Here is a 24,325-nt window from a genome sequence, read left to right on the forward strand (position 1 = left end):
CCGCGGCTTACTTGTTAGCATTAAATATTTAATTGTATTGACAATATACGTCACGATATAACGAAAAGGAGCTTGTCAAGGCTCCTGAAAATATACAGGAGGGTGTTGTAATGTCCTCACGCAATACTTTTTTTAATTTCCGTAATAGCGAAGGAGGTGGAGGACTCCGAAATAGTTGCGGTCACCAGATGCAGGTCCCCGCAGCATGCAGTGCAAAAAAAAAATTGACATTGTTCTATACTTAGTCGAAAGTCAGTGTATCGAACATTGTTAGATAAAATTAAGATTGTTATAGACTGGTCTATAGACAGCAGACTATCTATAGTGTACAGCGCATAGACGAAAGGAAATTGAGGTAGTTGTAGACTGTAGTCTATAGAGAGTGTATAGACCGTCTATAGACGAAAGGAAATTGAAGCAGCTACAGACCGTAGTCTATAGAGAGTCTATAGACCGTCTACAGACGAAAGCAAATTGAGGCTATAGACCTTAGTCAATAGACAGTCTATAGACCATCTATAGACGGAAGAAAATTGAGCCAGCTATAGACTTTAGTCTATAGAACGTCTATAGACAAAAAGATATTGAGGCAACTATAGACCTTGGTCTATAGAGAGTCTATAGACCGTCTATAGACAAAAGGAAATTGTGGCAGCTATAGACCTTAGTCTATATCGAGTCTATAGACCGTCTATAGACGAAAGGAAATTTAAGCAATTATAGACTTTAGTCTATAGAGAGTCTATAGACAAAAGGAAATTGAGGCAGCTATAGACCTTAGGCTATAGCGAGTCTATAGACTGTCTATAGACGAAAAGAAATTGAGGTAGTTATAGACCTAAGTCTATAGGGAGTCTATAGACCGTCTATAGACGAAAGGAAATTGAGACAGCTATAGACCTTAGTCTATATCGAGTCTATAGACCGTCTATAGACGAAAGGAAATTGAGGTAGTTATAGACCTAAGTCTATTGGGAGTCTATAGACTGTCTATAGACGAAAGGAAATTGAGACAGCTATAGACCTTCGTCTATAGAAAGTCTATAGACCGTCTATAGACGAAAGGAAATTGAGACAGCTATAGACCTTCGTCTATAGATAGTCTATAGACCGTCTATAGACAAAAGGAAATTGAGCCAGCTATAGACTTTAGTCTACAGAGTGTCTATAGACCGTCTATAGACGAAAGGAAATTGAGGTATTTATAGACTTAAGTCTATAGAGAATCTATAGACCATCTATAGACTAAAAGAAATTGAGGCTGCTATAGACTTTAGTCTATAGAGAGTCTATAGACAGTCTATAGACAAAAGGAAATTGAGACAGCTATAGACTTTAGTCTATAGATTTTCTATAGACTGTCTATAGACAAAAGTAAAGGTCTTTAGGATGTCTATAGAGTCTATAAAAGTCTATAGAAAGTCTATAGACCATTTTTATAAGGGATCGAGCGCCTGCGGCAGGCAGCACCGCAGCAGCAGACACGGACGGTCTCGCTCTCTCTGTCCTTTTACTTCGTTGTCTGGAGAAGGCCAGTGTCGTGCAAGACATGAGATCGTGTTTGTTACCGAGGAGGAAAGGCTTGAAGCTCACATCGTGGAATTTATTTCTCAGTGTGTGGAAATGCTTGCGTGCTCGGCACTCAACGATGACAGACCGTGCACTTAGTTTATCCTGTCGCTGGCAGACTACCGTTTAAAGGATGTAAACGTATCGCAAGAAAACATGAAATAGTTTCATGAAGGCTTACTCAACATCTTTTACTGAAGGCCGGCAGAGTGGCAGCGCGAGACTTTGACCACCAAGAATTCATGGCGACGCTCGGTACAGGGCTAGCGTTATGCGGGGGCTGCGTGTATGCGCACACGGCGTTCGAAAGTAATTCCGCGTGCATGCACGCGGATTCATCCTCTCATCTTGAATGACATTCGAACTCTTCTTGAAGACGCTTCAATTACAGCCTAAGCAAGAGAGGCGACATAGAGTGTCATTTGTCACGCAAATGCAGCTATAGAAAATAGAATGAGAGCTCAGCACTCTGACATATGCCACATTGTTCTCTTAAAGTCCCATTTCCCAACTTTCTTAAAGTCCCATTTCGAAGGCCCATTTCCCAAGCATTTCACCCTGCATAAGCTGAGCACCAGGCCAGGCGAAGCTTGTACCCATTGCATTAGCTGTGCGTACCCGGCGGCCCTGGGGATCGAACCCCGCAGCTCCCCCATGCGAGGCGGATGCTCAACCACTACGTCGCCGCTAAGGTGGCCGCAACTACCTGAGCTACAGCTGGAATCTTTCTCGCTCATAAGACCTTTGGAGCGCTGCAAACCCTCCACGCGAGTCTCGTACCAAGATCGAAAGCTTTATTTTTGGTACTGGCATCCTAAGTTAACTATTACTACCCGAATGGCAGACGTAGACAGGAAACTATAGGACTCGCGGATAACTTGTCACTTTGTGTCCTGTCAGCGTGTGCAGTTTCGCTACTAATCATAAATTTGGGAAGCTACAGTGAAGCAGAATAAATTTAGATCCCATACATTCTTTTAATATATATTAATGATTTACCTGACCACGTTTCCTACAGTATTCGAATGTTCGCTGACGACTGTGTTATTTACCGCACTATTAATAACTCTCGTGATCAACTTAGTCTTCAAACCGATCTTAACAGCGTACTTAATTGGTGTAACAACTGGCTCATGTCCCTAAATCCTAATAAATGCAAACTCTTATCCTTCTCTCGTCGCCATAGCCCGCATCGCTTCCAATATTTCATTTCAAACACCTCGATTGATTCAGTATCATCTTATAAGTATCTAGGAGTCACCTTGTCTTGTGATTTATCTTGGCGCACCCATATTGGCAACATCATTTCAGCATCGAATAAAACACTTGGTTTTCTCAAGCGCCATCTCCGCCTTGCCCCTCAACACGTAAAATTACTCGCATATAAATCGCTCATCAGACCAAAATTAGAATATGCCTCTGCCATATGGAGCCCGCACCAAACTTATTTAATTAATGCATTAGAAGCTGTCCAAAATCGTGCCACTCGATTCATCCACTCTTCATACTCATATGACGTCAGCATTTCTTCATTGAAAGCATTATCAGGACTACCGCCCCTTTCGTTCCGTCGTCGCATTTCAAGGCTCACCCTTTATCACAAATTATTTCATTCTTCTCTCAATCGGTCACCGTATATCACAGCTGCCGCACGCATATCGCACCGCACCAGTCATCCCCTACAAGTTGCCCGGCCGCCATCGCATACTGCCGCCTTCTCTGCTTCATTTTTCTTTCGAGCAGCAACGGACTGGAACGGCCTACCCCGTGACATCGTCAACATCGCTTCATCCTCTACTTTTCAAGAACATGTAACCGATCACCTTCAGTGCTAAATAATATTCGCTGTTTTGTTTGCTCATTTCATTAAAATCCCACCCCTTATGTAATACCGCCGATACAAGGGGGCCTTTAAGGTAAATAAACTGAACTGAACTGAACTGAACTCTAGCCTCTTTACTTTTCCTCTGCCTAAGTGGGAACACAACAAAAGACGGCTCTCACGTAAGCACTTGTGATAGAAGCCCGATATTCACATTTACTTGCTTGAGTTGCTGAAGCACCGCAGTGCACCTCATTACTCTCAAGGAAGGCTTTGAATTCATTTTTTTTTGCTCAGATCAGCGCATAATCATTTTGAAGCATTGTTTTCTTAAACATATTTTTTAATCAACCAGAAATAAAGTTTTTGGAAAAAACAACAGGATGCAATCTAGACTTTCACATAGAAAACAGCCAGATCTAAAGTTAATTTGCTGTTAACCAAGATAACCAAATTATCGCATTACTTAACGAAATTAGCTAACCAGAATAGTTAGCCAAAGTGAAGCAAATTGCTTCCATACCTTTTCAGTACATGAGGGTGTATCGTTGCTATGACTTCCTTGTAAAGCATATATAACAGCTTGGATAGCGCTACGGTTTATGGGGGTAAACTTTCGCATTTTTCTCAGTTTCTGTTTAGATGGATTCGGCTCGTATTGAAAACAAAAAAAAAAAAATCCTAAAAATTCATAAAAATGGAATGGTCGAAAAAGAAGGAAATATTTTCAGGAAAAAACTGCCGGCCACGGCGGATGTCAGTTATTTCGAGAATCATGCTATCTAGCTAGTTAACTAAAATTTAGTTAATAATTTTTCAATTAGGACAGTGTGGTGGTCAGAGCCAAAGGCGAGTTCAGAGCCACGCACAAGGCGATGCCGTGTTAGTTTCTGAAAAGCCGTTTTCCAAAGCCCTGCGGCGCGAGAATATCTGGCGGCTTTTTCCGCACAATGCCAAGGCTGGACGCATGCGGTGTGCAAGAAGTTCAGGGCAAATGTAACGTCCAATGATGGCGCGTTGCAAAGCCTACGGCGGCCAATTTGAACTGCGTGTCCTATTGTACCACGGCATGCTCTTTATTTTGATTTGTCGCTTGGTGCAAAAAAAGCCTAGTCAACACCAGAGTTGGGGGAAGGCCAGTATTTTTTCCTTTTCTTCCTCAGCCTCACATTCGTTCAGAAAATTCACTGGTTGTCTCACACCCTCACTTTCTAAAATTTGCTGGCCCTCACCCTCACTTCGTCGACCTTCCCTCAGCCATACCTTAATATTCGGAAGTTTCAAAGTTCGGGTTATTTTACTATATTGCTGAAATGTGCCGATGTTACTGAGTAATACGCGTAGAAGACAAACTGGCAAAGCCCTATTTGGCATGAAAATTTAGAGCTGATCAAGTTTTTATGTTTAGATAGATTGTCATATGCATATACGTCGTGCATTTCAGCCTATAAGTGAGTCATAAGGAGTCAAGAGTTCTACCCCAGTATATAACCCCACGCTAACTTGTGTCTTGCGGTGCATGCAAACATGTGCCCAATCCTTACCACTTTTTGTTGTTACGTATATGCGCTTCGAAAAATTGGAGGGGACACGTGATCTGGGCCTTAAGGGCATGACGCGAGAGCGTTAATGAGTTGGTGCCCTTTATACGCGTGGTTGTTTTTTTCCCTACCCAACATTCATAGCTCCCTGGGAGTCCTCATACCACTCCTGGAGCCACTGCCCTGCGGTGGCAAGTACTGCCACGAATGGTGTTTGGGCGACCCAGGTTGCTCTTCCCGAGCAACCTTTTGCGACCAGTCAGTAATTTAACTGCCGCCTGCCACGGTGGGCAGTTTGCTCCCAATCCGGTGGGCAGGTTGTGACGACACCACAAGGTCACGTGACCTAGGTGACCTACCTAGGTTGGTTCTCCGGGGATTTTTCGCTCACAACGCCACCGCCGACGACGAGATGTGGGATTTTTTGTGCTGAACGAGAGCCTTAGCGCTATCGCGTTAGAATGAGTCTGCTCATTGCGGGTCGTGTGCACAAAAGTCAATAATAATATGTGCCAAGAAGATCTAGAACTCATTCCAGTAGCATTTACCGCGGCAATTTCAGTAAACACTAAGCACAGAAGAGATTCAGAACAAGGACAGCATCACTAAAGCACCAATCAGGCCACTTCTCAGGCAGCACTAAACACAAAAATAATGTTATAAAAATTGTTACGTTATTTTAATGTTAGAAATGAACAAATAATGTTATATGTCGTATTCTGGACATTAATTTAACGTTCAAACTGAACATTGTCCCCGGCCCCTCCGCGGTGGCTCAGTGGGTACGGCGCTCGGCTGCTGACCCGAAAGACGCGGGTCGCGGTCGCGGTGGCCGAATTTCGATGAAGGCGAAATTCTAGAGGTCCGTGTACTGTGCTATGTCAGTGCAGGTTAAAGAACCCCAGGTGGTCGAAATTTCCGGAGCCCTTCACTACGGCGTCCCTTATAGCCTGAGTTACTTTGGGACGTTAAACCCCAATAAACCAATAAACATTGTCCTATTAGTATTGTATTCTAAATGCTGTTATCTTTAAATAAAAAAATATAAGACTACATAATAAATATATTTAAACCCCCGTGGCCCGTGCTGTTTCTTTTAATGGGTATCTCTGCAAGGTGCTTCTATTCCTTGTCCTTTTTTGATACGTTCACGGGGCCATTTTGTGATATGAGTAAGATGCTTTCGTTGTGCTGTCGTTGCTTGAATACGATATCATCGGAACGTGGATTTGTGGCCGGTCGTGTTGATAGGGCCCCAAGAAGGGACGAGTTCGGGACGGCGTCGGCGTAGCCCGTCTAAACGCCGTTGCGCTCACGCTGCTTCACAACAGAAGTCCGCTATTGATGCTGAAGGTGAGGCCAATTTCATGTTAGCTCGGCGATGTTTGCCGCGCTACGCGAGTTTGTCCGATTCGGAACCAAACGCGCGCGCTGCGCCCAGCGTTGTAGATTCCTTTCGCTCCATATCGCGCGTCCGTGTCTGCAGAAAGCTTGCGTTGACACCTCCGGAGAGTTTGCGGCTGTAGTCTGTAGTGCATGGTTTAATAAAGGGGCTGCGAGTAGCAGGCGCCGCACATGATACATGCCTGACAATTGTGCCAGAGCGCATAGTAAGCGCGCGCGCGAGCTGGGCGCGTTGTCACGATGGTCACGATGATGTGACTTCGTTCGGAGATATTAGTGTTTAGAGACGCATGCCAGAAGACACCAACTTACCTAGGCATTTTCAGTTGCACTTAATGCAATAAGTGCCACATTTGTAGATTTTTGTACACATCATACACGTCACAAGGAGACCGAAGTACGTGCCTTAGGTTTTCAGAGTAGCCGTCGTTACAATCGGCCATGCACTTGAAATGTAGCATTAAAACTGCTCGCACTTCAGTTGGCTTGCGTTAATGTAGAGGTCAATTTCTGCACCTGTAATTTACAAATAGAAAGCGTTGGCAGTTTTCAAAACCTTTCAATCTACATGCGTGCAAATTTCGACATGCTCAATGTTTAATCTATATACAATGTCTGGAGTTATCTGACTATTTATTTTAGTATAGTGCAATCATTGAATTCACGTTGACTAATATACCTGGAGAGCTATAGTTTAGATAAATAATTATTCAATAATAACTAAAGTGTCGAACGTCACCAGACATAGATCAATTAAATTTAATACCAAATATGAAGCTGAAGTACATTTTTGTATGCCGCTGTCAGATTTGATAAATATTAAACACGGAACATTTTAATCAACTTCAATGTCAGTATGCTTGAAAGAGTTGATGCTGCTGCAAATGCCCTATATATGAAGTGTCTATAGCTCTTAACCACCTTATCAGATAATACATGAAGAAAGAAGCACCCCATGAAGAAACCAGAATGTGAACAAGGTTTTGCTAGGTCGAGTGACAAAGGACGGTCAGCAATGCCCAAGGATTATAATCGTCCATTCACAGACTGAGCGCAAGGCAAGGGACTCAAACGTTCTCAAACAAGGGACTCAAACAGACAATACACTTCGCGCACCACATGGTGACATGGCTACTATAATGATAAAAACTTGCACTCCTTTTCGGTGATAATCACAGACGGCTCACTGACGCATTTCTGCTAATTCTTTCTGATCAGGAATGCCTCCAATAGCTCACACTCACATGCGCAGTGGGCGTGGTGTATTCAATCCCATTGTCATGCGGGAAAATCTACATAGGCCAAACCGGAGCATGCATGAATGAGCGCCTGAGGTAACATCGCACAACTTTGGGCACTGGCACAGGCAGCAATCTAGCCTTGCATGTAAAGGACTGCAAATGTTCTCCTAGTTTTCACACTACCAGCATTATCGGGCGGGGGAAATCTAAACGTGAGCGTGAGCTATTGGAGGCATTCCTGATCAGAAAGAATAAGCAGAAATGCGTCAGTGAGCCGTCTGTGATTATCACCGAAAAGGAGTGCAAGTTTTTACCATTATAGTAGCCATGTCACCATGTGGTGCGCGAAATGTATTGTCTGTAGGGTGTGTGCGCAGGCAGGAAATTCTTTTAAAATGAGCAATTCTTCATTGCAATAAATCAGTTGTAAGTCCAGTGTTGTGGTGTGTGCCTTCTTTGTTCTTGTCTAGCGTCTATGTTCGCTGGTTCCCTTTCTATGCAATATGAACCAACTAGCCCAGCAGTTTGCACTCCTGAATCACTACGGAACATGCGCTTTAGTACAAACTACCAAGCGATCGTCTGGAAGTCGCAGGAATCTGACACCGCCCACAGAAACGTTACAAGACAGCTTTCTGGCTGGTATAGTCACCCATTGGCAACGGCATACCACAGTACCAAAGTTACTGTAACACTCTACTGTTGCAGTTGGATGCTAGTGGAGCAGTTCTCACTTCGACACGCTCCTATGAAGCACCGGTTACAAGGTCAATTGAAATAGGTCGCGAAGCCGGAGCCTGAATGCGGTCCAGAACCAAGTGCTAGCGACATCAAATTAGTGGTGGAACTAAAGCGCCAAAATGAAATGAGTGGACAAACACGACTAGACGAGGAAAATAATTAGGACATATTTTGTGTTTCAAAAGCATTCGAAAACAATTGCAGTGATTCCTTTTTAAAATGTTTTAGTTGTGTGCATTTCGTTATAAAGTATAGCGCTTGCTTTGTAAAAATTTTTATGACAGCGTTCGCTCAGAGCAGCGGCAATGGCAGCGGGACGATGTCAAGGTTGACGGTGCTCTGATGTCATACCCTTGTCATATCTTTTGACCATTCTGCTTGCTTTTGTTTGAAACTCGATTCTGCTAGCCCTACTTTTTCCTCGTTGCTTGTTGCTCGAGTTCTTGGTGTGCATCGTTCGTGTACAGTTTCCGCTTTTCCCTTTTGCCAGCGCTTCTGTGTAATTTCGTTCGGTTGGGTGCGGTTCTGTCGCTTTTGCCCCAAAAGGGCATTGTCTGTGGCCATGGGGCCCCCGTACGCAAAAAAGAGGTGTGCGGTTGCACGATGTGCGAGCGATAACCTGTCTGGCGGCGTCACATTTCATCGCTTCAGCGCTACACCTGCGACATTCAGCGCGACACCTGAGGCGAGGACGAAGGAAAAAGGCACAACGAGAACTGACTACCTAAAAATAGCGTTGGTGGTCGGCACTCGTCGTGTCTTCTTTCTTCGTTCTCGTGTCGGGTGTCGCACTGAAGCGTCGCGGCGTTCAGCAGTTTATTTTTCCCGCCAAGCAGCACGTGACGCTGACGTCACAAATATGACGTCACTAAAACACGTTACTTCAACGTCGCGTTTTTGTTTTAATTATGACGTCACTTTTCAGTTGTCCACGCATTTCGAAGACGGCGCTGGCTGCGCACCATGAGCCGCCATGTTTTGAATGTATGGGCTTCTATGCAGCCTACGCTACCATAGTACATCTACCTTGCCAGTTATTCGCGTGCTGTGCGTTCTTCGTTTAGAACCACACCACATCGTCTTTCCGAAGGCAGCAGAGTCAGAGCCGTACGACTGGAATTGTGGCAGGTATGACAATGGCAAAAAGCAAACGCGCACATGTAGCCAGTGAGATCGTAGCACGAGGACAAAAAGTAACTAAAAAACTTGAAATTAACGCTGATAAAGTGCGAGCAGTCGCACGCAACAAAGTCATGACATGACGAGATACGCCGTCCCTGCCAAGGCAGGCAGCTAGCGGCAAGCAAGCCGCAGAATTGCCAAGATGGATTGCATAAGAGCCGCTCGCTGCCCGCTGCTGTGAGGGAAGCCGGACAAATGTTTTTCTAAAAGGCGTTGTATTTTCCAACCAAATGCGCACATATAAGTCATTTTTAAAACCAATTATTAGAATTAGTTGAAATGGTGATAAATCACAAATATGCAACCAATTATTTTTCTCTCCTTTGTGTTTGTCGTACACTCTATTTTCGCGCTTCAGGTCCGTCGCCTTACTGGTGTTGCTAGCCATAGAGTTTCTAAATATTACCTAGAGGGAAAGCAGGCGCCACTGTCTATGCGACAGTGGCGCCTCAGGGACAGTGAGGAGAGCTCTATTAATATTTTTGTGAAGCAAAATCCGATAGTTCGGCATTTCATGGCTTTGTTGCCACTTGGCCGGCAGCGAAAGATGCATTTATTTCTAAGAAATTTGGATTCGAAGTTGAAAAGATTTTTCGCCGCTCTGATTAAAACTTGGGACTCTCTTATGACGACACAGGACTAAGTGACGTACACATGACGTGAACATGACGTAACGCACACTCCGTGATTTCTGTCGGCCAGCAGTGTGGCCTAGCAGCAGCCGAAAAGAAAGCTACCGTCGGCCGCACGTTGAAGACATCTATCGGTTTTTGCGGCCGTCGCTAACGTCGCTTCTTTTACGTTTGTACGGGCGTTTTGCCAGCGTTACGATGGATCACATTCTCGAAGACGTCAACGAAGTTCTCGCAAATAGACACCTTTAGCATACCGTGCACCTTGTTACCGTTAGCGGAATCCCGGGAGCCCACCTACCGCCGGTGAGCAGGCGCTGATTGGTTCCGATGCGGCAGGCGCGCGTGTAGCTGCCGGGTACGTGGCGCCATCTGGTGACGTAAATGAGATTTGCGCATGCATTGGCTGCGCCTGAGTGATTCGTGACTTCTCGTGTCCTAGTGTTGCTAGAATCAATGCAACACTGTTTTGTCCTATGACGTCATAACGCTTGTACTTGCGAGTTTGGCCTGTGGCGGCGATACCTGTATTTTGGTTCTTGCTCTTTTCTACGTTACAAGAGCTTTGTTGTCAGTGTGAGGGGCGTTTTGGTAATCAGGAGCTGGTATTCTGTCGATACAAGCCAACTTCAATTTCTCCTCAGTGTCCCTTTAAAGAGCACTTCATCCACCATGGGAATGCCGGGAAGACGAGGTTTCGTGTTCGGCTTGGTTAATGTTAGGCCGAAAACGTGGATAATTTGGAGATTCGTAGTTGCGTCGCGGTGCTCTCCTCTGTGTGCAGATTAAGTTATTTCAATACTGCATTTTCCACTTCAATTGATTTTAAGCTAATGAAAGTTCGGTGTTAGGTTGCTATGGAAACTTTCACACAATTTATTTGAGGTTTGCCTCGAAAACAGTCGAATTTTACGGCTGAACCATGTTTTATGCCAACAATAGCCAAGCCAAGTAAGAAACTTCGTCTTCCCGGCATTTCTGCGCCTCTTCATGGTGAATGACGTGCACCACCACCTGATTTCCCTTATGTTAAGAAACTCTACGTTGCTGGCGCTTGGTTCTAGAACGCATTCGAGCTGCGCCTTCGCCGCCTACGTAAATTGACCATGGCTAAGGGGCAGCGCTGCGGCTGTACAGTTCAGCATAGTAGCCAAAAGAGGGGTTAAAAGTGCCCAAAGGTAGCCAGTTCTTTTATTTCTGCGGCAAATTTGTCACCAATATTAAAATGCAATGAAAAGCCACACCATGTATATAAAACTATATGACTATGACTAGCGCCAGTCAGCAAATATATATCATATACGGTGCCACAGTGCAAATTGTTCATGTTGACTTTGTGCACAGGATCACTGGGAACATCGAACATTGAAATTTTGGCCTGTAGCCGCAGCCCAGACTTCAATGTCAGTGCAGCCACAATTAACTCGAGCTCCATGTTGTTACTATGTCCAGTTTTCGTCATTGCGACCCGCGAGAAAACATGCTTTGACTCCGCGTTCGAAATCTGAAGGGACACGGTCTTTAGGGTATTTTTCACGAGGTGGGAAAAATTTGGCACGAGTCAGAAGCATCTTTGTAAGCAGCTCCTCCATGCCGGAAACTTAAAAAGCGTTTTCTGCCATTTGCATTTGCCAGGCTTGAGGCTCGAACGTGGCCGAAGGACGCGCAAAAAATTGTGAGGAAATTAAAGACCTTCTGCCCGCCTTTCACAGCGACTTCTTTTAAAATAAAATCGTTCGACCTCCGAAGTGCCTCCGAAGCATTAGGTAGGCAAGGTTGCAGTTGAGTTGCCTTTTACTTTTCGGACAGAAAAACCGCTCTTAATAGAGCAGTGCTTAATTTTTTTTCCTAAAGTGTTCTGCCATCTTATTGCCCTAAACATTTTGAACACACGTCCATTATGTGGAGTCGATGAACACGCACGCTGCACCGCATATTGAACCCTAATCTGTGTGCAGCCCATAATGGGATAGACAGGATCATTGAATGCACTTTGCATAGTCAACCAATTACTAAATTTCGCACCGGCTTTTATAGGATGAAGACGTTGAAGTAGCTTCCTCGGCTATTACGGCAGTCGAGAAGGCTACAATTTGTGATCTTTAATTGATTAAAGAGGCAGAAATTGATGCAAAACTGGTGATGTTGATGCAAGTGCCAAAACAAAAGTTCAGAAACGAGCCAAAAAACTGTCTAACAGTAGCTACAAAGTCGCTAAGGGGCTAACACAAATTTTTAGTTGCCCTAGCGCCTTTGAAAGACAATTTAGCGCAAAATCGCCACCAGTGTGCAACACTGTTATGAGGCAACAACTGTTCTTAGCGCATCAGTGTCGTGGAACTCAAGGGATGTGTTACGGGCAGGGATAGACATGTGATCTATCTTGCGCATCTCCAACGGGACAAGCATGACATGTGACAAGTGCACACAGAGGAGCACAGCGCACAGTTTATCATTCTCTGCATGGGAACGGTCCACCTCGAGATGTACCTCATGCGTGGGGCTAGACAGACACTCTTGCCGACTCATCACAGATATGGCGTGTCTTTGTGTCAGGGCTTCACAAATCTGCAGCGATACCAGTCCATGCACATACATTTCACTCCGAAATTCTTGAGGGCCACGAATTTGTTAGTGTTGCAGAGGGGAGCACCGACCTTTACAGAACTGCAGCTACATACAGCGCTTGTGTGTCTGTTACTGCTGCGTACATGTCCTGGGGTACAATTTAAGGGGATTGTGACTAGTATAAATAAAGTTGGGTATATTTAACTTATTTTTTGCGTGCTGCATGAAGCTAGAGACTTGCAATGGTAACAATAGTCGGGACATCAACCTGTGGGGAAAGAGGCCCTGTGCCATATATCAGAGAAAAAAAATCTTTTATCTTGGTAAACAACCATTTTAATTGAAAACGTTTGGAATCATTTGCTTATATTTTTTTTGCTCTAGGAAAGGTATGTCGAAGTTGGCACAGTACATATGGCGTCAAGTTAAGCATCGCGATCGCTGAACGAAAGGCTCTACTTCATACTACTATAATTGCACTGCTCATACCTCAGTGGTACAGCTGATGCTGTCTGCCGCGCGCTGTCACGAACACGACATGCGATAAAAGTGACTGTTTGCTTCAGCTAGGTTACTGACATCTACCTCAGATCACGACGTACGCGGTTCAAGCCATAAACAAGCACTGCGAAATTGTCCCAGATGCCTTCCGCGTCGCCTGTCACTTCTGAGATATGCATGGCTGAAATTGTCGTGCATAACACCAGTCGGCAGTAAAAAGGAAATATTCATCACTAAAGGCAACGTTGTATTAAATGATCCGTTCAACTGCAAACAAGTGTATGCGACTGGGAAAGGCATCAGCGTGAAGCTGGTTTCCCCATGCATAGGTCCGGAAGTTGCCCTGTAAATCTAAAGCAAGGGAATTCCCTTCATCCGTGTTCTATCTTAACTGAAAAAAAAAGAACGACAGTAATCTCTGTACAAGTGGTCGTTGTTACTCGCCTTACATTTATTTTCGTAGCGACGATTAAGCGCGGGGGCACGGTTTATCTCTGTCGCCAACAAAACGCTGCTGAAACACGCGTGGTCTCGCGATTGATGAGAGCAAAGTAGTTTTGATTTAGAGTCCTGATCCAGAAGTACGATCACAAAATTTGAAATAAGTACTCAGTGCAGCCGCACTAACCGTACTCTACTTGCCGAACACTTTACATCCGACGAGATGTTTTCCTGCGATGTTTCATCGCTTTCCATTGTTTGCGCAACCGTGGACAGCGTAGGCGTGCCTCGTGGAATACTGATGGCCGTAAGTCTGCCCAGTGTGACAAGAACGCTAAAAATAGCCACAAAACAAGACATACAAGCATTACATACCCAACAATTCTGGGCAAAAGCATGTTTGAGCGTGAAACCGTTTATGAACTAAATTTTAATGTAAGCATGCACTATAACCATCAATATGTCCGCAGATCTCCCGATGGTAGTCGAATTTTTGTTTCTATTAACGCTTTTGCTGTCGTCAAAGGCTTTCCCCATTATTTTTCTATGGCAGTCCTGTTTCCATCGATCTTCGAGGAGATCGATGGAAACACTTTAAGAGAAAAACTTTGCTACATATCAGAATGGACGACTAACTTCAATATTTTAATAACATTATTTTCAAAATGATGTCCAAGAATGTGGGACATGTGCACCACACGCTTCGGATTAGCAACAGCCCAGCGGCGGCGGGTAGCACTAAGGAGCCTGCTACTCTCCACGTCGGGCGGCAGAATGTGGTTGTCTGCTCCCTGGTTCTAGTTTTCCGACGGAAAGGTCTGGGTGTGTGCGTGCACGGCGATCGATATGAAAAAATTAAATCATTGCGCAACAGTTCTATTTTCTTAACCATATTAAAATTATTTAGCCTTACAAATGTTGAATTAACCTTCAGGCATAATGATGTTATTTCTTGCTAATTTTTGCTCTTTTTAAACTCTGCTCTTGTCGCCCTTACCTGTGATTTGTACATAAGCTTTTTTAGGCTTGTTAACTAACGATTCTGTTGCTATTATTGAGACATAGATTATGTTATTTTGCATTAAGAGGCTCTCCTGATGGAAAGACGGGGAAAACTCTTAAGGTCCTGTGCTTATTTTGCTTGTATTACTTGTATTGAATGAACTTGTCTTGATTCCTCTGAATAAGTTATTGGTGATGATTCTTAACGGCGCAAGGGCAGATCCACCAAGGAGTGGCACAAGGTGTGGTCAAAGACTGGCTTTCGAATCACTACTTTTGAGAAGCCGAGCACTAGGCCAGTAGAAATCTTGTGGGGAAAACGGGTAGGGAACCGGGGGCTCTCGGGATCAAACCTCGCACCTACCCCATGCGTGTTCGTGGCGCTCCTGTACTAGCAGAAACTTCAACTCTCTGTTCTTTAACGGAATTTTCTGCATTAAGGGTAAATTTCATCTTCAGCGATGATAGACAAGAGCAACAATTAGGTTGGGTGATTGAGATCATCTTTGCGGAATATTAGAGTCATGAGCACCGCAAATGAGGGTAAAAAGTGAAACGGAAATCTATTCGACGGTTCTTGTTCCTGGCTCATGATGTAAAGGGTACATCCATGCTACGTGAATAGCGAAGGGAATTGCAGTGGGCAGCTATCCTAATTGGCGGTTGGCGTGTTTTTCTGGGCGTCTGGTCGCCTGCGCTTTGCAGCCGTGCTTGTTCTCTGGACCGCTAATTTCAGGCTATTTTTCAAAAAAAAAAATATCTCGTGACATGCCTGCTTGCGCGGGCATTAATTACTTTTAATTCTGCAATTAAGCAGAATACAGAAAATAGTGTGACTTGCTCCATACAATAGCCAGCGACATATATTTGGTCACGTGTTCTTAGAATTCCTCGGCATATTTTTAAACCCCGGCTGAAGTTGGCTGGAACACCCCGTGTATGTCATAACTAGAGGCCAGATTTTTAGGCACTAAAAAGCGCGTTTTAGGCGCCATAAATAGGCGTCTAAAATTGCATTCTAGGCACCTAACGGAGAAAAATAGGCACTAGAAACTTTACCAAAAGTGCACACAGTTCCGAACTTCAGCGCGCAATATCTGCCGTAAAATAAAACAAGAACACAGCAGGAATGATTTGGGACCTTAAGCAAGGTGCGAACATTAGAAGCCGTTTTTTTCTGAGGCTGTCGCGCAACTTTTCGTACGATACACATGCTTCAGCAGAGCTAAAGGGGCGGTTACCAACCCTTTAAAACATTTTGGTATACCCCGAAACAAACAATTCGCTTGTCATGTACAAAAGTAGAAACAATGAACACCTTAACAGGAGGCCATGTATTTAAAAATTGATAAAAACATTGTCAATTCAAAGCATCTGACAAATGAGTTCAGTCTTCGCTCACACAGGAATTGAACTTATTTATTGCAGGCATACACGATGCTTCAACATTAATTTATATGTTGTCATTTATGTAAAAGTGTTTTATAGTTTGTGGCTTCACGTGTCTGGATCCACGCGACTATCAAATAATGGTGCTTGCCATTAGAAGGGTCTGGAAACCATAAATACGAGATGCTAGAAAATGTTACACACAGTGCTGCTTGATGCGGAATATGCCGGAAAGAATCATAGTTCTGCACGGGCCTACGTACATCCACGAGGATCCATGGTAAAATAAACATCATCCATCTAGAAATCACTGTTAAAGCTATGGAAGCAGTAGCAGACAAGCACCATCTTCAGGTTGATGGACTGAAACTTATGTTTATGCCTCCTATCAGTAAGAACAAACTTGTATGCTGAAAAGGAACGCTCAACATCAACGTTACAGGAGCGTGCTTGTACTTAGGAACATTTGATGGCTTTACACTGTTCGGTATCATAGAATTTTCACCGGTGAGTACTCCTGAAATTTGCTTGAGGACTGAGAACCCCTCGTTTTTCTTCAAGACGGACTGCAACTTTGCGCGGATTTTCTCGGCAACTTCTCCATGAGGAAGAGAAGCGATTCGTTGCTGCACATTCTCAATTAGTCCAATGTTGGTAGTGAGCATTATACCCCCACATTCCGTTTTTTTTATAGTGCTCGCAAGAAAAGTGAAGTTAGCGCACAAGCTGCCACGATAAAATGGCAGAAAATAGGCAAAAGGTTGCTTCGATATTTTCGGCTGACGTGGTTGGTATTGTGCACGCAGCCGGCGTAGGTGCAGTGTTCACCACAGCCAACTGACGAGGTCATGTAATGTTGCCACGTGTGTGTTCTACTCAAAACCGAAATGGATTCGAAAGCAAACAGAATCTGAAAGCAAAACCACAGTGTATTTCAGGCCCCTTTTCTGTAAAACAGGGAATTTTTAGGCACCGACGTCGGAAATAGGCATTTATAGGCACTGACACCCAAAATAGGCATTTATAGACACTATAAAAAGAGTATTAAATATATCGTGAACACCTAATTCGTGCTCATATGTAAAAATGGCGCGCCTGCGTAGCGTTGAAAAAAATAGGCATTTGCCTAAAATCCGGTTTCTAGTCATAACGAGACGACCGTCTCCATTCCTTTGTTTGCTCAGTACCTTAACGAGGGCATTGGTTCTGGCAGTCTTGGTGCCATAAGTAGCACAAGAGAGTTCTCGCACAGCTTCTGCTGTTCCATCGTGTTCCACGTGACACTCACGGTAATAGAGGACGTATATGTCCGCCGCTATAGGCGAGTGTGGCGCTGGTGAACGCTCTCAAGGTTAAGTTGCACGCAACATAAATACTCTCGAAAGCAGAAGATTGGATCGCCGTTGCCGTAGGTTCGAAGCCCGCCAGCGGCATGTGGTTGTTTTTTCTTCTGCTTTCTGAAATAAATTACATATCAGCAGTGTAATAATTACACTGTGAATTTACCCTTCATTATTACCACAAACTGTAAAAAAAAAACATTCCGTTATGCATCTTGGTGTCGGCGACTGTTGGCTTCCTTCACGTACTACCTAGGAGCCAGAGCGAGCAGTAGTTGGGTATTTTTGTATGACAACGAAGGTTGGTATTCTGTTCTTTGGAACGCGGCTGTCCTCTCATTCCTGCAAAATGCCGTCCACTTCCATGTTTGGCAGTTTTTATGCCCTTATAGTACTCTCTTTTTATTTCTATACCTCTAAGGTATTCGAAATGCCCGTGTGACGAGCAGATTACGCATGCATTTCATGAACCCTTGAAATGGCACTCTACAGATAGGTTACAGAATTTTTTTTTTTTTTTTTTTTGCGGCAGGGGCCGCTGAAGCTGCCCCTGCCGCTGAAGCTGCCGACTCAACATAATTGTGGTCTACCGACTCAACAGAATTGTGCAGCACCGCCGAGATTTCTATGGTATTCGAGTGACTGCAGTGTGCTCCATGTGAGGGGACCTTAGTTCTTTCAAACACAATGCGCTTTTGCAACTACGCGTGCAGAATAGATTGAGAGAAGTATACGATTGGTACAGTGTCATTTAAGTTAAAAAAATAACTCGTTTTGTAGAAATAAAGATTGTCTGCGACAAAAATATGCAGCAGCAGCCATTAAAAAATTCAGTGTCGGCTATTTTATAAGAACGCCTGACAACGCCGAAAAAGGCTCAAGTGATACTAAATCTCGTATGCAGCAAAGTGTGGATTTTAAAGCAATGAGAAAACACTTTAAATAAGCGCACAGCTTCTGAAGTTAATTGTATTTTAAATTGTTAATTGTATTAACATTTTTAACACCTGTATTAAGATTTTTAAATGTTGATTGGATTTTTTTAGTTACACAAATTAAACTCGAATGCTAATCGTTAAGTCACGTGCAAAATCAACAATGATTGCGGTTGTGCCACAAGCGCTTGGTGTGAGACCGCTCAACATTTCGACAGCGATTGACTTTGCCGTGCCTTCAGTCAACAGCTCATGAAAAGTTTGGTTTGGTTTGGTTTATTGGGGTTGAACGTCCCAAAGCAACTTAGGCTATGATGGACGCCGTAGTGAAGGGCTCCGGAAATTTCGACCACATGTGGATCTTTAACGTGCACTGACATCGCACATACACGGGCCTCTAGAATTTCGCCTTCATCGAAATTCAGCCACCGGGGCCGGGATCGAACCCGCGTCTTTCGGGTCAGCATTCGAGCGCTGTAACCACTGAGCCACCGCGGCGGGGCCCCATGAAAAGTGACTGTGCGAGGGCATAAAATCTGAGTACACGACCGTTTCTTGCGTTTCACTGTGCTTTGAAATGCCGGCTTCACTGGCGGGAAGCGATTCGCGAGCTCGTGCTCGGTACCAGAGCGCCACAGCCACTAAGGCGTCGCGGCGACGCGTAGTGACATGATGAGGAGCCGTCTAAAGTGCGTATGCGGAGCAACGTGTTGTGCAAGCAACGCACGGAACGGGTAGAACAATGTTTTCAATCATGAATATGTGACAAAAATGCCACTTTTATTTGTAACATCAAGAAAGGAACCAACAAATGTCGATTTAGTCACGCATTTATCGCCCGTTTCCTTCCTTTTTTATTTATTTCGCAGAGACCACTAGAGAAACCAGACGGCCTGGATGTCTCGGACCAGAGCAAAGAGCACCCGCAGCACCTGTGCGAAAAGTGCAAGTCACTCGGATATTACTGCAGACGCGTCCTATAAGCCGTCGAGCTGCTTCGCTGACACCTTGCGCCTCTGTACAGCCATCGCGCGTGCAAGCGACGGAAGAAAGAAACTATCAACAAAAGGCGCCCGTCCGGCGTATTGCACCTGTGTGTATGTTTCTTTGAATGGAGCCGGCTGGAAAAGTTCGAAAGATGTTTACTGATCACGTAGGTGTTTGCTCTTCACGTAAGAAGGTATGCGCGGGTTTCAGTTGCGAAGCCTATGATTTGGCGAGTTTTACATTCAACAGCGCCCCTGTCTGGTTTGCTTTCTCACCCTCATTTATTTCTGTAGCTTACTTACAGTATAGCACATACTTCGGGGGTCTGTGTAGATTATTCTTCCAAGGCTGCTTCCAGTGACGGAAGCGGAACAGCTTACATCTGCTCTTTTCAATTGCAGCTCGTAGGTGCCTTAATACGCGTCCCCCCCCCCCCTCCCCCCTGGTTGAAGGCGGTTGCGACCCCTGCTCCCAACTTCTTAATCCGTCTCAGAATTCATTGAAGAGGAAGCCGCACGTCTCGTAAGTAAATCAGATGTCTCTTTGCTCAACTACGCCAGTGTATCGCGACGGCCGAAGCAAAGGGCGAGAGCCGGTTACGAACTATTCCTCTCAGCGAGATGCAGCAAGAATTGGACGCCCGATTTGATGTAACTTCTGAAACAAGTTCTGAGGCCGATATTGTAGAGCTGATGTCTTGCGGGTAGTTTACGATGAGACGAGAATCACGCGAACAGGGTACAACAATACTTACAAGAGTGCAGAGCATTGTGTTCTGCGGTTCTGACCTCCTCTAAGCACTGATCTCGTTTAATTCGGCATAAACCAGTCGTTTTATTCAGATTCAGATTCAGATTTATTTCAACAACACTTGGTTGCCGAGGAGGCGAACAAAAAGGCAATCAAAAGTTGCCTGACGAAGCGTCCGCCCCCTTTACACTCTACAACTGAGCAGTGGGCAGGTTTAACCAAAGAAAACAGACCGTAACACCAAAGAGACATTGCATATAACATTATACACGAAAACAAAAAAAAAATGTTAAGCTTTCACCTGTAATGGATATTCACCTTCCAAGAACAACCATAACAGAGTTCGTCTGGTTTTGGCCCAAGTGCAGGACCTGAAATAAGAGTAGCGGAGGGCCTGTAAAATCAACTGTGTCCGACATTCTAAAGGCTGGCTAGTGCAAGCTACTTTATCTCAGTGGAGAAGTTCTTCTGTTCGATTGCTTTAAAAGGTGCGCTGCGGCGAAACTCCGGCACTGTGTACCTCGGCTACTGCACGCTTCTCTGCATTAGTCAAATCTAAAAATCGAAGAATTTGAGAAGGGAAACAGCGACGGCGGCTGCAGTGCGGTTGGTCGCTAATGCAGCCTTAAAACGCTGAACGCAAACGTTTCCTCAGCTGTGCCAGTAGACTGCTGAACTGTGGCGCCATCTATACTCTGCGTCCTTTAGCTTTGTGCAAGTAAGTTCCTTACTTTGCGCAAATTCTGTAGACTTAAATATCTGCTGCTAATATGTAGTACCCAGCTCAAACAGGTCTGAACGCCCGCTTCTGCGCATCCTGACATGAACAGCCGGAACAGCTCATTTTTTTTTCGTGTTAGGTGACAGCTTTCAAATGAACTGTAGCATTGTATGGTAGCTGTTAGCCAATAGAAAGCTGTGCACGCTGTTGTTACGCTTTGCATTATGAACTACGCTTGGTCTGTACACACAGCCGAGGGTTTCGCGGCTTAGTGTGAAGCATGCCATGCTGTAAGCTATCTGAGCACTGCTGAAAGCAGTTGGATTCCCAGCCAGCGTAGTTGCCTACATAGCATCGGAAGTCGTTTGCCTTGCGAATAGGAACAAATGAACAAGGATACTCAGTTTCAGAGCTACGAGGCAAACGGCTGCGGCTCAAGGGTATGACGTGCACCCAATTGATTAATGTCGTCCAGCTGCGAGCGTCGCTCTGCGAGTAAACATCCCGCTGAGGTGACCTTGGGCGCAGTGAGCTTGCGACAGCTGGCAGAACGTCCTCATCTGCGCGTCCGAATGATTTCCTAGTAGGACGTCAGCTTGCCGATTAGTATGTTCCACGCAATGCACTCACTCGTGACACTTTTGGGCTGTTAAATAACTCTCGGCACCTTGTCGGTCGGTTTTCGCTTCGGCGAGCAGGTGTACCCCCTTGTCTATGTTGCCTTGAAAAGGTGCCCGATGAGCGAACGGTACACTCATCAGGCAAGGTGTCGAAGCGAGTTGACCATTACCTTGCCAAATGACATACGAATAAAAGATTACCACGGAAAGGTTGTGATAACGATTTATTCGTTTTTGAGGCAGAGGTGCGGCTGTTAGCCAACGTGTGCAAAGCACTCGAACGATGCGTTGCGGAGCAAAAAGATCGAAAGAACAACGCCACTTCTGGCTTTCAGACAATGGTGCTTGCTCACGTGCGGCTTGACGGCTCATGTGGCTGCTCCTCAGCGGAAGTGTAGGTTTTGCGACCCACAAATTACCGCCAGATGTTGCTTTGTTTCCTCTGCTGAGCACCGCTTTAGCGGTTCTTACAAGTGTGTTCACCGGTGTGCCTAGGGTTCCAGATTTCGTTACGCGGTGTCCTCATGTGCGTTTTGTGCGTCTGTGGCTAGGCAATCCTAAAAAAAAAGGTGTCATTTGTTCGTTTTAAATGTACCCGTATCGGCGGCTGGGAGAACAAATCGAATGGTGCTAATACGCTTACAAATACATGCTAAAATGTTGCGACTGGGAAAGCTCACCGCTAATCGTCTGCTGCACTTTCAAAGTGAAAGGTGGGGTGATGGCGACATTTTTGCGGTTGTGCTGCTTTTGCTTTCTTCGAGGTCTGTGCAAGTTTGCTGACTGCCCAACATTCCCAATACCGAGTGTAAGCACGGCTGGAAGCGGTCCCGATGAGTTTTGTACATGTTTATAACGATGGTTTGTATGTGGAATGAAGGCTGAGGTACTTCCAGTCAAGACCTGGAAAATCGGGAAGGGAAACTCGCAAAGGTAGCGGGTGCAACAAGGTCAGGTATCTTGGTGAGGCTCACTTTGTTACCTTGAACATTGTAGAACATACCCGCTGTACTTTGGTATTGAGAACGAGTGCGTTTATGATGCTTACGGCTTCTCGTTTCTGACTTCCACACTTGCCTCGTCGAAATATATACGTTAAACTGACGCTGGCAATTGCAGAGTTACACGCAAGTGAAATTAAACGGTCACCATTGGACACTCGTTCGGCCGATGGTTGCGCATGGGCTGTACCTTTTCTTTTAATTCGCCATTATTATTACGTCTGTTCTTAGTATGACATAGAATATTCCTCTTTTTTATTTTTGCGAGTCATTTGGAGAGGTGACTGCCAAAGAACATCTGATATGCTCTGAACATGTTAAGACAAGGTGTCAGAGTGGTTTGGTGATTCACAGGTATTTTATCTGGCGTAACCTTTGCTGTACTCATCTCTTTTGTGTTTTAACTACATTTTTTTTGCGTCACTATCCTGTATGCAGTGTGCTTGAAAAGTTATTGCTTAAATTATGCAGAGAATGTGCTCAGTGGTGCTTGTCTTTAGCCAGGTTTTTATTTGTTGTCACGTTTTTCAGCATGGAAGTGCTTGACTACATTTTCCGCATATGTATAAGAACTCAGAGGTACTGTACTTGCGTTGTCACATATGCTATTATAAATACCTTCGTTTATTTTCTGCCGAAACAAATAAACTGCGTTTCACTTCCGATACTGTTCGTCGCCTTACGGGAAGAACATGGTTTCATGTACTCCCGAATTTTTACTTGCACAAGAGACAAGGCCTGTGCGCTTGGCGGTGAGTAATATACATTGTGTCGCCCTCGTGGCGTGTCATTTGAAAAGAGGAACACAGCCCGAAGTGAAACGAAGTATGCATATGTCCTGCCTGAGCGTTTGAGGAGCAGGGAAGCATATTTGCTGGAACAACTGAGCCAAAGCTTCTCCCGACGGTTGAAGCTTCCAAACATGGCAGCCAGGCGCTGAGGAGCTACGACCTTGACCTTGCGCATGACCCTCTCTCGCATATACTTTATAACGCGTAATTAAGAATGCAATTGTGCACGGGAGGTAAGTTCAAGGGAAAAAATACTTCTTCATCGCTGCATTACTCACAGAAAATTTGACCAGTTAAAATTGGGGGGACACTTAAGCTCCGCCTTGAAGGGTATGATGCGACAGCGGTTCTTTTTACCGACACAGACGCAGCTCCTCTTTCAAAATGGTAATCATTGTGTGAAAGACACCGCACACGTTTAAAGCCCCGCTTTAACCAAGCCATACGAACATGCCTGCGTGGCATAGAGGGAGCATGTCTGACTAGCAACCCAACTGGTCAGGGAATAGAGGGATGGGTCTGCTGCGCAGCAATTCCAGAGGGGACGCTATTAACTTGAGTCGTCGTCTGCTGTGTGTTTATATGAGGGTAACGAGGAAGACGGCGACCCGTGCGCTTGGTGCGTTGCTTGCGGTTTCTCCGATCGCTGATGATCCAATGCGTCGCTGGTGTGGCTGGCGCTATCTATGGGGGCCTCTTATAACAGCCACTTTGCCGACCAGTCCAGATTTTTCTTCTTTACGCTTACGGCATCGCCGACGCCGGCTTTTCTACGGTCACTGGAAGCTTTGCCAGAGTACCACATTCTTCCTCTCCACGCCTCCGGATTTGGAAGGTATGTGGCAGCTGCTGTCTAATGTTTCCTGTACAACAATCATTGTTATGATGGTAAGTTTGCATGCCCTCGCAACGCAATTATTTTAGGCGATAATTTAAAAACCCTACGTAGCTGGCACAGCTCAGTCGGACTATATTGGGAACTAACACAAGAAAAAGGCAAGGGGACTTTTAACATTGTTTATGCACTAACTTGAGAACTTACGCAGGGTCCACAGGACAACCCAGAGTCGTTGGAAGGGCGCCGCTCTATGCAGTTTACCTGTTCTGGTAATGCTAGGTTGCCGTAGCCGTATACCTTCCAAGTCCG

The 24,325-nt window shown here is 44.9% G+C and overlaps 1 protein-coding gene across 2 annotated transcripts in view; it reads left to right on the forward strand.

The window, feature by feature from the left end:
- The window catches only part of LOC149354193 (zinc finger CCHC domain-containing protein 24-like), a 170,206-nt gene extending 147,154 nt beyond the window's left edge, over positions 1 to 23,052 (forward strand). For both annotated transcript variants that reach the window (XM_089583156.1, XM_089583154.1), the window contains one exon: positions 19,178 to 23,052. Coding sequence is in view for 1 of the 2 variants with exons in the window: in XM_089583154.1 (XP_089439280.1) it covers positions 19,178 to 19,291 (114 nt within the window). In the remaining variant the exon portion in view is untranslated. The remainder of the gene's footprint in view (positions 1 to 19,177) is intronic.
- Positions 23,053 to 24,325: the final 1,273 nt, after the last annotated feature.

This window comes from Amblyomma mixtum, chromosome 3 (assembly GCF_055824585.1).
Source record: "Amblyomma mixtum isolate Tamu chromosome 3, ASM5582458v1, whole genome shotgun sequence".
Classification (NCBI taxonomy): domain Eukaryota; kingdom Metazoa; phylum Arthropoda; class Arachnida; order Ixodida; family Ixodidae; genus Amblyomma; species Amblyomma mixtum.